General features: G+C 42.3%; 1 protein-coding gene across 1 annotated transcript; it reads right to left on the reverse strand.

Moving 5' to 3' along the window:
• Positions 1-8,188: 8,188 nt before the first annotated feature.
• Positions 8,189-14,818, reverse strand: ube2v1 (ubiquitin-conjugating enzyme E2 variant 1). Its single transcript, XM_085272844.1, has 4 exons — positions 14,777-14,818; positions 13,892-14,040; positions 11,685-11,810; positions 8,189-9,637 (listed from the first exon to the last, which is right to left on the reverse strand). Exons 1-4 carry the CDS (start codon positions 14,793-14,795, stop codon positions 9,491-9,493), a joined length of 441 nt encoding a protein of 146 aa, XP_085128970.1. The 5' UTR covers positions 14,796-14,818; the 3' UTR covers positions 8,189-9,490.
• Between the last annotated feature and the right edge of the window lie 202 nt (positions 14,819-15,020).

The following is a 15,020-nucleotide window of genomic DNA, read 5'->3' on the forward strand; positions in this document are numbered from 1 at the left end:
GACATATAGACACAGACATACAGGCACACACAGATACAAACATCCATTCCCACCCTCATGCTCTCATATGCACTTACTCCACACTCAACCAACGTGGAGACAGACATAAAGAGACGTTGTACACACGATCACACTCCCCAAGCGTACTCTACAAACCGGGTCTAGGTGCCTGTCCCTACCCCCACACCAATCACAACAGTGAAGGCGGGACCAAACTATGACCCCCCACCCCCACTAGGTGATGGAGCTGATCAAAGGAGCCCAGAGCAATTGATCTGATGTGGTGGCAGAGGCTGTATCAAGACTAATGTAATCTAATAGATAATTTCTATATTGGTTAGAATTAAGATTATTTTTATTTTTCCAGTTCATGAGGACTGTTTTCTTGGCTATGCATAGGGCAGTGAAAACCATATGGGCAATATTCTTTTCTGAAGTGACATTATCTAAGCTGCCCAACAAACACACTAAGGGGGAAGTTGGAATGTTACATTTCAGACACTTCGATAAGTCTTCACATATCTCACGCCAAAACTTCTGAACTGGTGGACAGAACCAAAGAGCGTGGATATAATTGTCCGGTGAATTGGTTTGGCAGTGTGAGCAGTTGTTGGTAGACGTAAAGCCCATCTTGAACATCCGATGACCTGTATAGTGCACTCTATGTAATATTTTGTATTGAATTAATTGAAGACTGGGATTTCTAATTAAATGAAAGGTTTTTAAGCAAATCTGAGACCAGAAGTTTAGGTCTAAGTTAACTGATAAATCCGCTTCCCATTTTGCAATAGGAAGTGATATTGATTCATCTGTTTTAGAAAGCATTCTGTATATTTTGGATAGTAATTTGGGGGGTTTAAGAGTAAGAAATTGAACCACACTTGGTGGTGTTTGTAGTTCAACTTGACCCGGTTTAAATTTCTTTTTTACTATGGATTTAATTTGTTGATATTCTAAAAATCTTTTCTTGTTGATCCCATATTGTGTAACTAGTCCGTCAAATGAAATAAATTCTGTTCCTTCTAGTATATGTTCTAAATATTTGATTCCTTTATCACTCCAATCTGAAAAGTTTATCATATTATTGTTTTGTAATATGTCAGGGTTGTTCCAGATAGGTGTACGTTTGCATACACACCGGCTCACTCCTTGGCGGCCGCTTATCGGGGCCTGGAGCCTGGGGCTCGCTCGGGCCACTTCGGAGGTGGGGTGCCCCCGGCCTCTCGGCCTGGGGCTCGGTCACTCAGGCGCAGCTGGCTGCCGGCGGAGCTCACGGGCGCGTCACTGCAACTCCCCCTGGCTTCTGCTCCGCGGCTGCTGAGTGAGCCCTCATCTGGGACTCTCCTCAGCTCTTTCCGGGACAGTGGCGCAGCTGCCCCTCTGTTGGTCTTCCTTGGTCTCTTGTGTTCTGGGGGCCTCTGGATGTCTGGAGTTTTGATCTCCTCCACACCTGCTTCACGCACCTGGAGGACGGGGCTGTGGCCCCCCCACACCCTCTAGCAGATCATTACATGAAGGAACCTTTTAAAAAAACAAAAAACAAGCGCGTCCATGCTCACAGGTGTACACACGGGTGATCACACCCACAAACTACACCCTTTTTGGCTCCTACCTCAAAGCACACTGTGTTCTGTTGATCTTATGTGCTGCACAATAATGTTTAACATTTAGTATTTACTGTCATATTCCCATATATCATTGTGATGTTGTTTATTCTATTACTCTTGTTCTCTTCTGCTTGTTTTCTTTTTTCTTTCTCAGCAGGTGATCCAGGTGATTGATATATGCATTTTTTTTTCTCTGCCCGTTCTGTTGGTTTTTGTCTTTTGCCCTTCTCCCCCGTCCCTCTTCTCAGCTGTTTCTCTTTCCCTCTTTCTTTCTCCCCTTCTTTCCCCCAGTCAAGTCTGTCCCGTATTCAGTAAGTGAAAATAAAATAAACAATAAAAGGTGAATCAAATGGACCATTATGGCAAGGCTGGGATGGTCAGTTTGGTAAAGTAAATCCGTTGGGCATCTTTCTTTGCCTTTAGACATTAATTCTGATGCAAAAGAGCCAAACGGGACAGGCCAAAAAAAAAGAAAAAAAAAAAAGAAACAGAATCAGAATACTTTATTGATCCCTGGGGGAAATTATTTTTTCGCTTTCCATGCATGGAGGGTTTCACCCCAAGTCCAGCACCCTAAGGCTGTACGCTAAGCGGAAGGAAGGGGGCCGGGGACTGGTGAGTGTCAGCACCACAGTCCAGGATGAGACAACGAACATCCAAGAATACATTGGAAAGATGGCCCCAACTGACCGAGTGCTCAGTGAATACCTCAGGCAGCAAAAACCCAAGAAAGAAGAGGGAGACGAGGAACCATCATGGAAGGACAGGCCCCTGCACGGTATGTACCACCGGCAGGGGCGTGCTGGGTGTTTTTATATGTATATATATATATATTAGGGGTGCAACGATATTCGTATTGATATTGAACCGTTCGATACAGTGCTTTCGGTTCGGTACGCATATGTATCGAACAATACAACATTTGTAATTTATTTTATCAACTTTCCTTCTGACGATGCTGTCTGTGTTGAGCGCTCAGTGAATCTGTGTTCGACTACTCCGCCTAGGCTGCACTGTCGAGCGCAGATCCACTGAGCGCTCAACACAGACAGCATAGTCAGGAGGAAGAGCACAGGGCAAGCTAGCGAGACAGAAGTTAAGCTCTCCTTGCAAGATGGACCTCCCCCACCCTCATTCAGATCTGGCGTTTGGAATTATTTTGGTTTTCATGTGACGTATGACCCTGAAGGTAAGCGAGTCATGGACTAAAGTAAAACAGTATGTTGGATGTGCCATGCAATGCTCAATTACATGGGTGGGAACTAGTGTGTTAGCGCAGTTAGCTCGTTAACGTGTTGGCCGTCTAGCCCCATGCACGGGGCGATCGGCGGTAGCTCGTTAACGGAGATTTGCCGTGTTGTGGCGTTAAGGTCATTTCAACGAGATTAACCTGAAAGCACTAGTGGGAACACAACGAATATGACTGCACATTTACACCGACATCATCCTAGTGCAAAGACCAAAACAACAAGCATGCTACTAACTTTAGCCGAGTCATTTAGACAGCTGTTAGCACATGATTCTCCTTATGCTGCTGAGAATATAGCCCAGAAGAAGCGGATAGTATAGCTTTTATTTTGGAAAGAGACATTTCTCTGTAATAAACTCTCTTTTCCAAAGATGAGTGATTCCTCAATCAGATACAGGGCTCGCAAAATCGCTAGCCCGACGTCCTGGAGCTAGCGATCTTTCCAGTCGGGCTACCAAAATCTCTCTGCCCTGCCCGTCGGGCTATTGTAGGAAAAATATATGTCAATGCTTTTGCATTCTTTCAGAAATGTAGCTGGGTAATTATGTCATTGGCATCGGTGAGCCACTGTCAATATGTGACATATTGAAATCGCGTTTGAATTTGCGCTTGTTTTTTTGCTTTCACTTTGCAATGACAGCACTGATCTGTGAGTGATGATAATTTGTGCACCAATTCCTCTGACATCGTCTTATTAATCGTTAGCTTACTATGCAAACATGACAAGTGAAATCTCCCGCAGCAAGCTTAAACATGTGAGAGGTTGATCGCGCAGAGAATCGCTGAGCACCCCTAATATATATATATATATATATATATTAGGGGTGCAACGATACACAAAATTCACGGTTCGGTTCGGTTCGATACTTTGGTGTCACGGTTCGATATTTTTTCGATACAAAAAAATGTTCATGCCTTTTTAATTTGTCATTTATTAAAATTATAAATATATATTTTAACTCAAAAGTACAGTTTTTAAATTTAACCCTAACCCTTGTGCGTGTTTTTTATTTTGACAGCGAATGCGCACCTGCGGACCACTTATGTGCAGCCCTGGTTATTTAGCTCGTCATATTGCAGCCACAGAAATTCTTTTGTCCATGAAACCATAAAGCTGCACTTTCTTTTTGCCTTATAGTCTGATTTGTCATAACTTCTCCGTTTTGTGGTAAGCTTTTCTTTGGCTGTCACTTCTTCACCCCGACCTGTCTTATTTGGCTCAGCAGAACTAAAATATATATACTGCTACTTTTACACACGGACTCACATAAGCTCAGCGATTCTCTGCTCGATCAACCTCTCACATGTTTAAGCTGCGGGAGATTTCACTTGTCATGTTTGCATAGTAAGCTAACGATTAATAAGACGATGTCAGAGGAATTGGTGCACAAATTATCATCACTCACAGATCAGTGCTTTCGCTCTCTATACACAGTTCGCATGATTTCAAAGTGAAAGCAAAAAAACAAGCGCAAATTCAAACGCGATTTCAATATGTCACATATTGACAGTGGCTCACCGATGCCAATGACATAATTACCCAGCTACATTTCTGAAAGAATGCAAAAGCACTGACATATATTTTTCCTTCCTACAATAGCCCGACGGGCAGGGCAGAGAGATTTTTGTAGCCCGACTGGAAAGATCGCTAGCTCCGGGACGTCGGGCTAGCGATTTTGCAAGCCCTGTATCTGATTGAGGAATCACTCATCTTTGGAAAAGAGAGTTTATTACAGAGAAATGTCTCTTTCCAAAATAAAAGCTATACTATCCGCTTCTTCTGGGCTATATTCTCAGCAGCATAAGGAGAATCATGTGCTAACAGCTGTCTAAATGACTCGGCTAAAGTTAGTAGCATGCTTGTTGTTTTGGTCTTTGCACTAGGATGATGTCGGCGTAAATGTGCAGTCATATTCGTTGTGTTCCCACTAGTGCTTTCAGGTTAATCTCGTTGAAATGACCTTAACGCCACAACACGGCAAATCTCCGTTAACGAGCTACCGCCGATCGCCCCGTGCATGGGGCTAGACGGCCAACACGTTAACGAGCTAACTGCGCTAACACACTAGTTCCCACCCATGTAATTAAGCATTGCATGGCACATCCAACATACTGTTTTACTTTAGTCCATGACTCACTTACCTTCAGGGTCATACGTCACATGAAAACCAAAATAATTCCAAACGCCAGATCTGAATGAGGGTGGGGGAGGTCCATCTTGCAAGGAGAGCTTAACTTCTGTCTCGCTAGCTTGCCCTGCGCTCTTCCTTCTGACTATGCTGTCTGTGTTGAGCGCTCAGTGGATCTGCGCTCGACAGTGCAGCCTAGGCGGAGTAGTCGAACACAGATTCACTGAGCGCTCAACACAGACAGCATCGTCAGAAGGAAAGTTGATAAAATAAATTACAAATGTTGTATTGTTCGATACATATGCGTACCGAACCGAAAGCATTGTATCGAACGGTTCAATATCGATACGAATATCGTTGCACCCCTAATATATATATATAAGTCACTCATTAATAAATAGCTGAAAAAGAAACATGTGTAGTTGTAGCAGCAAACAGTGTGTTAAGTGGATGCGTTGTACAGGGAGATGGCCTCAGGCAGGAAAGATTTCCTGTGTCGTTCAGTGGTGCATCATGGGTAATCTCAGTCTCTCACTGAACGAGCTCCTGTGACTGACCAGCATTTCATGGAGTGGGTGGGAGGTGTTATCCAACATTGTCTTTAACTTGGACAGCATCCGCCTCTCCGACACCACCTTGAGGGAGTCCAGCTCCATCCCCACAACATTACTGGCCTTACAGATCAGTTTATTGAGTCTGTTGGCATCTGCGACCCTCAGCCTGCTCCCCCAGCATGCAACAGCATAGAGGATCGCACTGGCCACAACAGACTCATAGAAAATCCTCAGCATTTTCTGGCAGATGTTGAAGGACCTCAGTCGCCTCAAAAAATAGAGACGACTCTGGCCCTTCCTGTAAAGTGCTGTGGTGTTTTTAGCCCAGTCCAGTTTATTGTCAATGTGTACCCCAAGGTATTTATAGTCCTCCACAATGTCAACACTGACCCCCTGGATTGAAACAGGGGTCAAGTGTTTCCTGGTCTTCCTGAAGTCCACGATCAGTTCCTTGGTCTTTGCCACGTTGAGCTGCAGATGATTCTGCTCACACCACGTGACAAAGGAGTCGACCACAGCCCGGTACTCTGTCTCATCATCCCTGCTGATGCATCCAACCACCGTAGAGTCATCAGAAAACTTCTGAAGATGGCAGGTCTCTGTGCAGTGGCTGAAGTCTGTGGTGTAGAGGGTGAAGAGGAAGGGGGAGAGGACAGTTCCCTGTGGTGCCCCTGTGTTGCTGATTACCTTGTCAGACACACACTGTGGGAGACGTACATATTGTGGTCTTCCTGTCAGGTAATCAACAATCCAGGACACCAGAGAAGCATCCACCTGCATCGCTGCTAACTTATCACCCAGGAGGGTCGGCCTGATGGTGTTGAAAGCACTAGAAAAGTCAAAAAACATGACCCTCACAGTGCTCGCGGGCTGGTCCAGATGGGTGTAGACTAGGGGTGGGTTTTTATAATCGATTCATCGATTAAAATCGATTCTGGCTTGGATAACGTAAAATCGATTCATTAAAATCCTGAATCGATTTTTTTAATATAAATTTATTTTGCCCGAAATGCCAGAATCTCTGGTGACATCTCACAAAATTTCAAGAACCACCAAACAGTTAAGACAGTAAATGAGAGCAGGTACACGGATTCTGCACATAGACTTAAACACACAGCGCGACCCGCGGATCAGAATCAGTGAGATGTCGCCTTTCTCACCCGACGGCACGGACACGGTCGGGGCTGAAAGCCGACAGCTTGCTGATTCTGATCTGTCGGCGGGTCCGCACTTTGTGTTCACGCCCTTTATGAGCCGATTCTAAAGCTGTTAGTTTGATCTCTCTCCAAACAATATTGACCGAACCAGCAGCAAAAGAAGATTCACATAAACATCGTCATGAATTCACTCTGACTTTTACTGTTTTGCTTCCACCGCGATGCGCAGCTCTCTCTCTCTCTGTACTTCAAGAACATTTTCCCTTTTGTCATTATTCGCTTGCTTGTTACACAAGTCTACTGTTGCTTACAGGCTGTCAGCCGCTGTTTTTTTCCTTTTTACATTCTTCCGAAAAGAAAACCTCATTTCTGCTGTTCAATACTGAACAAATTTAAACTTTTTAAAATTATTCAAAATGCAAAACGCTTAACCGTGTCTCTAATAAAACCGCTGTAACTTCAGAGGTAATGTTCATATGTTGATTAATGGTTTTCTTTCGTTTTTGATGTACTGTAGAATATTTTTATAAAATCCCAGGCCAGGAAAATCACCTTCATGTTTTTCTGTGTTTTATCTTCAGCTACTTTGACACAAAGGCATCTGCTGTGACGCTCACACCTGTGATAAAGTCTTGCGTGTGTCAGCTTCCTTTTTATTGACACAAAAATATGTAAATGTACTGATCTGAATTATAATATTTCTGACTGTCAAAATTTCCCAGATTTAAATCGAATCGAATTAAATTGAATTAAATCGAATCGTGGATCGAATCGATTCAGGACCTTGTGAATCGGAATTGAATCGATTCTAGAAATCAGTGACGATACCCAGCCCTAGTGTAGACACGATTGAGCAGGTAGAGGATGGCGTCCTCAGTTCCAAGACGAGGCTGATAAGCGAAATGGAGGGGATCCAGATGTGGTCTTACTATGGGTCGCAGCTGGTCCAGGATGAGCCTTTCCAGGGTCTTCATGATGTGGGAGAGGTCAGTGCCATGGGCCTGTAATCCTGGGGGCCACTGGGACGTGGCGTCTTTGGTATTTGTTCACCACACACCAGTATTCATAATCTACGCATACACTGGAGGTATTGTCACCCCTCGTGTATTTAAAAAAATACTCAAAAAAGAAAAGAATGTTCTGAGGAGGAGAGTTGATTATGTGAGCTGAGTGCTTCTTTTACCATACCCATGGGGGTGTTCTCCTATAAAATATGGCCATACTTAAGATAACTGAGAAATTTCAAACAGACCAAAGACACCATTTGAAGAACCATGTTCTAAAGCTTTAGTACACAGTGCAAATGTTCAGGTGAACAACAATAATTCCTCTTTATTTGCTCATGTCATCAGGATGAGTAGTATGAATCTGATCAATTTTCATCCATCTGTGGCTTTTTGAACCACATAATCAAAATAGTGAATCATTATTTTCAATTTACCATTTTTTTTTCTTCAAAACCTTCCATTTGGACAATGACGACACAAGCCTGTGGAAAAGTAATAATGTTTAATTCAAATAAAACCATGCAACAGGTCACCATAACCCTGATTAGATTCAACCCGTTATAAAATAAACATCCAAGTACATTGTGTTCAGTGGGTGATCACTGAATGAGAGCAGACAACTCCATGGAATGTACACAGGTCAGCCCAGAAAGTGAACAACCCAAAACGGGAGGGAAAAACAAAACAATCACAGCTGCTCCTGTTCCACGGTACAGTGACGATCCCGGAAAAGTGCCAAACACGGAAAGCACAAGGACCCGAAGCACCCCACCCACAGCGTCGACCCCCCCGCCCCACCCTTCCTTTCCCTCATCCCACGGGCTGCTAATAATTAATTACCATCACAAAGCACTATGGCACACAGAAGACAAGCCTGAGAACATGAGTGATGAGCCAGCAGTACCCTGCTGATAGATACGAATGTCTAGTAGCAGTTTAATTGTGTGTACCAGATATACACTTGTTTAAGGAAGGCCCCTCAAATTCACATCATCGGGATATCGCAGAAGCAAAGGGTAGATTTTTATTTCTATTTCAGGGAAATCTTTCAAGTATTGAGGCATCCCAAAAATGAATAGCGCTATTATAGCTGGGGTTACAGAAGTGGTTTGTTTTTTCATTCAATCCATTATAGACATTTTGAACATGATTTGCCGCTGTTGCTGCTTTTCTTTTCCAACATTTACTCAATGCACTGACACTGACGGTGTGTTAAATCACAGTGAACAGCAGCAGCAAGACATGCTCACTGTCGTTGTAGTCCTTTGTTTTGTCACAGCATCATAGCTGTAAAGTCATTCGTGGATTACATTTCTCTAATCTTGACACTGGAATGATAAGCTACCAACAGTAAGAAGGAACCTTGAAAATATTCGTTGGAACTAAAGTACTTTGAATGGAAAAGTGGCTCAAGATACCCATACATCAGGGACTAACTGTCACCACATGTGAAAAGCCCAGAAAACACACATAATTGGTACACTCAAGTCATTTTACAATCTGGATGTAGAACACAAAGATCATAAAAAATAACATTATAGTAAGATGTACAGTATTCTTGTTTTGCATTGTCTGGTCTGCACTGTGAACCTCAAAGAGTGATTGGGCACCAGGTCAGGAATCTGGGTTCACCTGCACATCCCTCTCTCCGTCCAATGGAAGGCTCCCGAAGGAGGAAGTGGGAGCAGAGAGTCTTGTGTAGTATGCATGCATGCACGTGTGTGTGTGTGTGCACATGTATGTATGTGTGTGTGTGTGTCAGAGAGTAATGAATAGCAGCAGGAACTTCAGTTGTTGTACACCTGGCCCTCAGGTGGTTGGGAGAGCCTGTTGTTTTCTTTCATCATCATGTGCTGTCTGAGCTCCTGCAGCACTGCCCGGATGTTGTAGGAATTCTTCCACCGGGACAGTGATGACACAGCCTTTAGGTCGACCTGAAGGGAAATGAGCAGAAGGATGGTGGAGGTGCTTTTTATTAAGTAACCAATGACCCTTGGTTCAATCTACATAGAAAAGACAATTATAGACAGAAACTGGTGTCACGACCGAATGCTTGATCCCATGTGGTGTTTCAGAGTGGACAACACATCTTACCTAGACTCAGTCTCCCTCTTCCCTCCTTGAATTTAATTAGTACCAAAATCTTGTGACACCCATTTGAAAGCTTTTGGGTGTAAGAACTTTCCTTCCAGAAACCCTGCGTACACACTGAGCAGATGCCACTGTTTGCTCCAGTTGGCCTCCGCTAAGCTATTGCTGGTCACTCCCTTTACTTTGGTCTGAACTCGACTCTTCTCCATAGACTGCAAATTGTTCAGAATGCGGCCGCTCATCTCCTTACTGGTAGTGGACGCCGTGTCTCTATCACTCCTGTCCTTGCCGACCTGCATTGGCTTCCCATTAAGTATCGCATTCAATTCAAAATCCTGTTGCTCACCTTCTGAATTATTAATAATATAGCTCCAAGCTACCTCATTGAGCTACTTAGATTATACACCCCTGCTAGAGTACTAAGATCATCTTCCCAGTCACTTTTGGTACAGCCGAGATCCCGGCTGAAGACTAGAGGTGACCGAGCGTTTGCCTTGGCTGCACCTGATCTATGGAATAACCTCCCCATCGCTGTCCGCGAGTCTGATTCCATTCAATCCTTCAAATCGCAGTTAAAAACCCACCTATTTAGCCTCGCCTTTTCTACCAGTTAATGATTGTTTGTTAGTTAAATGCTTATTTCTATCTTCGGTCTATTCTTAACTACTTTTAATCTTTTTTTTTTTTTTTTAATGTTTGACTGTCTTATCCTTTACATATATTGTTCTTTTATGCTTTTATATGCATTTCTTTTGCTTCTGTGTTTTTAATGCCATTTAACCTGCTACCATGTTGGTACTTTGACATAGCCTTCATCCTCCCCTGTTACTTCATCTTACCCTCTTGCATGTTAAGCACTTTGGTACACCACTGGTTTTTAAATGTGCTATATAAATAACGTCTGTTGTTGTTGTCATAGACAAACGTGTAGTCTATTACGTGTCACGTCCAAATCCCAGTTTCAGACTGAGGATTCATCAAGCCTGCATCTGCAAAAAGTTCATTTATAAACATTCATAATTTTTCCCCCATCATAATTTTTATTATTTTTTTAATACCAGGTAAATAGCTGCAAATAACTGTTGTTTGCAAAACGTGTGCACAGGTTTTTAAAATTTACTATTTACATTTGGATTTCAAGTTATAAAAATGATTCGTTAAACATGTTTGTGGTTGTTACAGTAAAAAATAAAACTTTTTTCCTACCTGGATTTTATGTTTTTTGTCTGATTTTAGATTGATCAATTGTGTCAATGCAGTATGTCAAAATGACAACATAAGTGTAAATTCAGACGTGAGGTTGTGCTGAAAAGAATGATACCAAACAGGGCAAGGTGAACAGTTTTAAAGGTGGAATATAGAGGTAAAATCAAAAGAACTCAAAAACTGCCAATTATACCCTGGACCGCAGAGTCCAGAGTCAAATGAGATACAAATGCAAGTTTTCCAACTTTTTCCCCTGAAATTCCTCGAGTTCCATCTGCTCAAACTAAACAGCGAGTGAGTTCTTGAGTTCTCTGTAGAGACACAGGAGCCCTTCTAAAAAGCTAAAAGTCATGCTAGCTTTATAATGAAAGACAGAATAAGCACCTTTGTGCAACAGAATTCAACATGATAATTATTTTATTTCACTGGAAGTGAAATATTTTATTGAACTGCATAACCGCGCAGCACAAAAGCAGAAAACTGTTGAGTCTACCTACTTCCTACTACTCCTGAGACTCGAGCCATATGTTATACCTACAGCAGCAGCAGCTACAACCAGGAGCAGACTATTTGTTGGTTAATTATGTTTTTACTGCACAAGTCATTTACAGTTCAGAATCCTACCAAGAAAAACGTGTGAGTGAATATTATAACTCAGTCAAGAATATCTGCAGGGATACTTACCAGACCGTTTGAGCTGTTCACACCACTTAGGTTTATCTTGTTCACAAAGCGGACATGAGGAGGATGCTCAGGGTATTTGGATCCACAGTCTATTTTCAGACTGTAGATCCTGCCTTCATAGACAGTCTGCAATGAAAAGAACAGAAGACTGGTTAGCTCAAAGAATCAAAGTCTAACAAACTCTAATAAGCTCTACTGTCACCAGTTCTCTGGAATTAACAACTGCTGACATTAGAGCCCATTTAACTTTTTATTCTCTTTCTGAACCGTGAGACTACTGTGAGAAGAAAAAAAAACATATTGCATGCTTTACAAAGCCTGATAAAAGAATTCGGCTCAAAAAATAAACATTTATATTAAATCTGTCACTACAAAGCTTTAGTGAGGACGTGCTGATAAAGGTGCAGAGACATAGATGAAATCAAATAAGGTTCAACGCTGACAGCAGCTCTTTTTAAAGTTTATGTTTGTTTACATTGTCTATAAGCCATCAGCAGTAGAGGTGAAATCGCTGAAAAGAAAAACTTGGCACACAGGAGTCACACTTTACCAACATTTGAATATGCTGTGGTAAACCAGCAAGGCTGCCATAAACAGTGCTGGAAAAAATGCAAGCTAACTAGTTCAGACTTCTCGTTATTGTCAACCACACACTGAAGTGATGCATCATCACACCTCTCTGGGGGGCAAAATAAAGCATGGAGGTGCAACCAAAGGCAGCACAAGCCCCTAAAACAAATGCTCATAACAAAAATAAATAAATAAAAATGCGTATTCCAACTTTCAGCACACAGAGTTTCCAAAACCTGAGGCTCAGTTACTCAGGGAACATTCACTGGGTAACTACTGTTTCAGAAATGACTATATGTGGACAAGCAGCTAGAGTGCTAATTCAGCAGCTACAGCTAGCAAACTGCACTCATAGACACACATTTCTGCTAATTAGTGCCATTTAGTAAAATCACATAAAATACTGGAATATCACTCACCAAAACTGAAGCATGGACTTCTATTATTTGTCAGACAATTTCTTTAAAATGCTGTAGAAGGCAACAACAACACAAAGTCGAGAGGTTGGACTACAAGAGGTGAATTACTAGACCACGATTAGCTCGAGTTCCCTGTGTCAGGACATCAGTCAATCAAAACAACCACCTCTAATTTATACAGTGGTCAACACTGCTTAACACAGCTATAAACAGGTATGCTGTAAAGATGGCCATTTTGACATAGAAATGTAAGGAGAGTAACACTTTTTAGGCAGCTCCACATTCACCTCTTTTTTTGGACCCAACTCGTGATGTTTGTAAAGCGCACCTGTCCACAGAATCAATGACTTCCATTCCAACCTCTCCACTATCATGGACAACACCGAAAAGCTGTTAAAGGATGTCAGAGACAAGATTATAGAGCTGCACGAGGTTGGACTGGGGAAAAAGACCTTCAAAGGTAAGACGCTTTTGAACATCTAAATAATTGAGAGAAGGCTTGGGAGAAAGTGCTGTAGTCAGATGAAACCAAAATAGAGCTCTCTGGCATCAACTCAACCCACTGTGTTTGGAATAAGTGAGATGCTGAGTATGCTCCAATTGGAAAATCAATGTTTCCTTCCTTGGCTGTATGTCAGTCTCCCTGGGCAACACCGAACATTACCAAACTTCAAATTGTCCCCAATGCATCCACTGGAGTGAGAGTGAGTGTGTGATAGTTAGAAATAAGAGCTACGGGAATGTGTGTGTGAATATGGCTTCTAATAAAATTAAAAAAAAAAAAAAAAAAAAAAGGCTCATCCAAGTACCAGCTTTACAGTGCTGTTTCTCGCCACACAGAAACACGGCACTGTAAAGCTGCATGTATGGCTTACAACTTGTTAAGGTTTTCAAAGTTGGCTTTTCTAATATTTGACTTTTTCCTGCCTCACCTTCATGCACATTATATCTTGTTGAATTAATAATCTTCCTGCTGACACAAGGGTGTGACAAACACAGCTTCAACAAATCATATCGGCTCGTGAAATCTCTGCTTGTGAGCAGCACAGCCACATGGTCAAACAGAATCTTTACCGTGTGGTTTGCATTTTATTGTCTTGTGATGTTTAAAAAGAAACCCCCTTTTAGTCAGCTTCCAAGGCAGAAAGCCCAGTGGCCGACTGAAGAAGATCAGTATTACATACTGAAGTGTTAGAGCAAGTGCTTGACGTGGCTCACCTTGGCAGGGCCAATGATCATGCCATTCCAGTGAGTTAGCATCATGTCGTCATCATCTGCAAGGCCCCAGCTCACTGTACCGTCTCCAACTCCCTTCTGACCTTCCTCCAGTTCCTCCAGCAGCCGAAAGCTGCGGGGAACTTTGACGCCTTTACAAACATAGACACACAAAACAAATGACAATTAGGCGACTTCTGTGCCATGACACGACGCAGGATAACCCACTGATTTCTTTTAGAAAGGAAAAAAATAAATTATACTGCTTAGCTTAGTTTCAATCAATCTGGTCAAATTTTTCAACACAACATAACCAGAATGAAGGAGAAACAAAACTACACTGATCTGAATAAAATTAAATGTAATCAAATACAGAAGCTCGACGCGTTGAGTAAACAGAGACAATTGCTTCATTTTGTTTGTAACGCTGTGTTTTCAAGCGCTTCTTCCGGAATGTTGTGTCTCCGGTGACTGAGCTTACAGCTAGCGCCGAGCAAAATACTCATCTAGCTACACATCAAGCTAGCTACGGGCGTCACCTCAACTATTACCACAAAAACGTCATAGTAGACCCTATAAATGCCACCTGGGATGAAAACTTGATTGTTTTCACTAGAGAGACCCCCGATGATTACAAAACGATATAGTGTGGGTGTTGCAGGCGGCAGAGTAACGCTCAGGGACCGTGGGCCAAATTAGCGAGTCCTTTAGCTAACTAACCAGCGTTAGTAACAGCATTTTCTTGCCACCAAAGTCCAGTTACAAACAAAATATCACTACAGCGATACGCTTAGGAACCGTTCATCTACTCTGGTGCTAAATGGGAAGCTGGGCATTTTCGCTCTAACTGCAAATCACGACAATATAGCACGTAAACTGTCGGTTTACCTTGTCCGGCGACTGCCATCTTTGTCACTGCTTTACGGAAGCGCGTACGTATGTTAAATATCGCTTGCGCATGCCCGCCCGAAAAATAATTGAAATGTATTATTATGATTATTATTGTTGTTATTATTGTTATTAATGTTATTATTTTACTCCTTACCTTAAAAAGCATCGACATAAACCAGCTTTCTAACACTGCCTCTTTAATAACTTGTTCACGACAAATATTTTTTAAGAACTAATCGAC

This window comes from Mchenga conophoros, linkage group LG5 (assembly GCF_057382185.1).
Source record: "Mchenga conophoros isolate Kocher_MC1m ecotype Shallow Benthic linkage group LG5, M_conophoros_male_GT1.1, whole genome shotgun sequence".
Taxonomy (NCBI): domain Eukaryota; kingdom Metazoa; phylum Chordata; class Actinopteri; order Cichliformes; family Cichlidae; genus Mchenga; species Mchenga conophoros.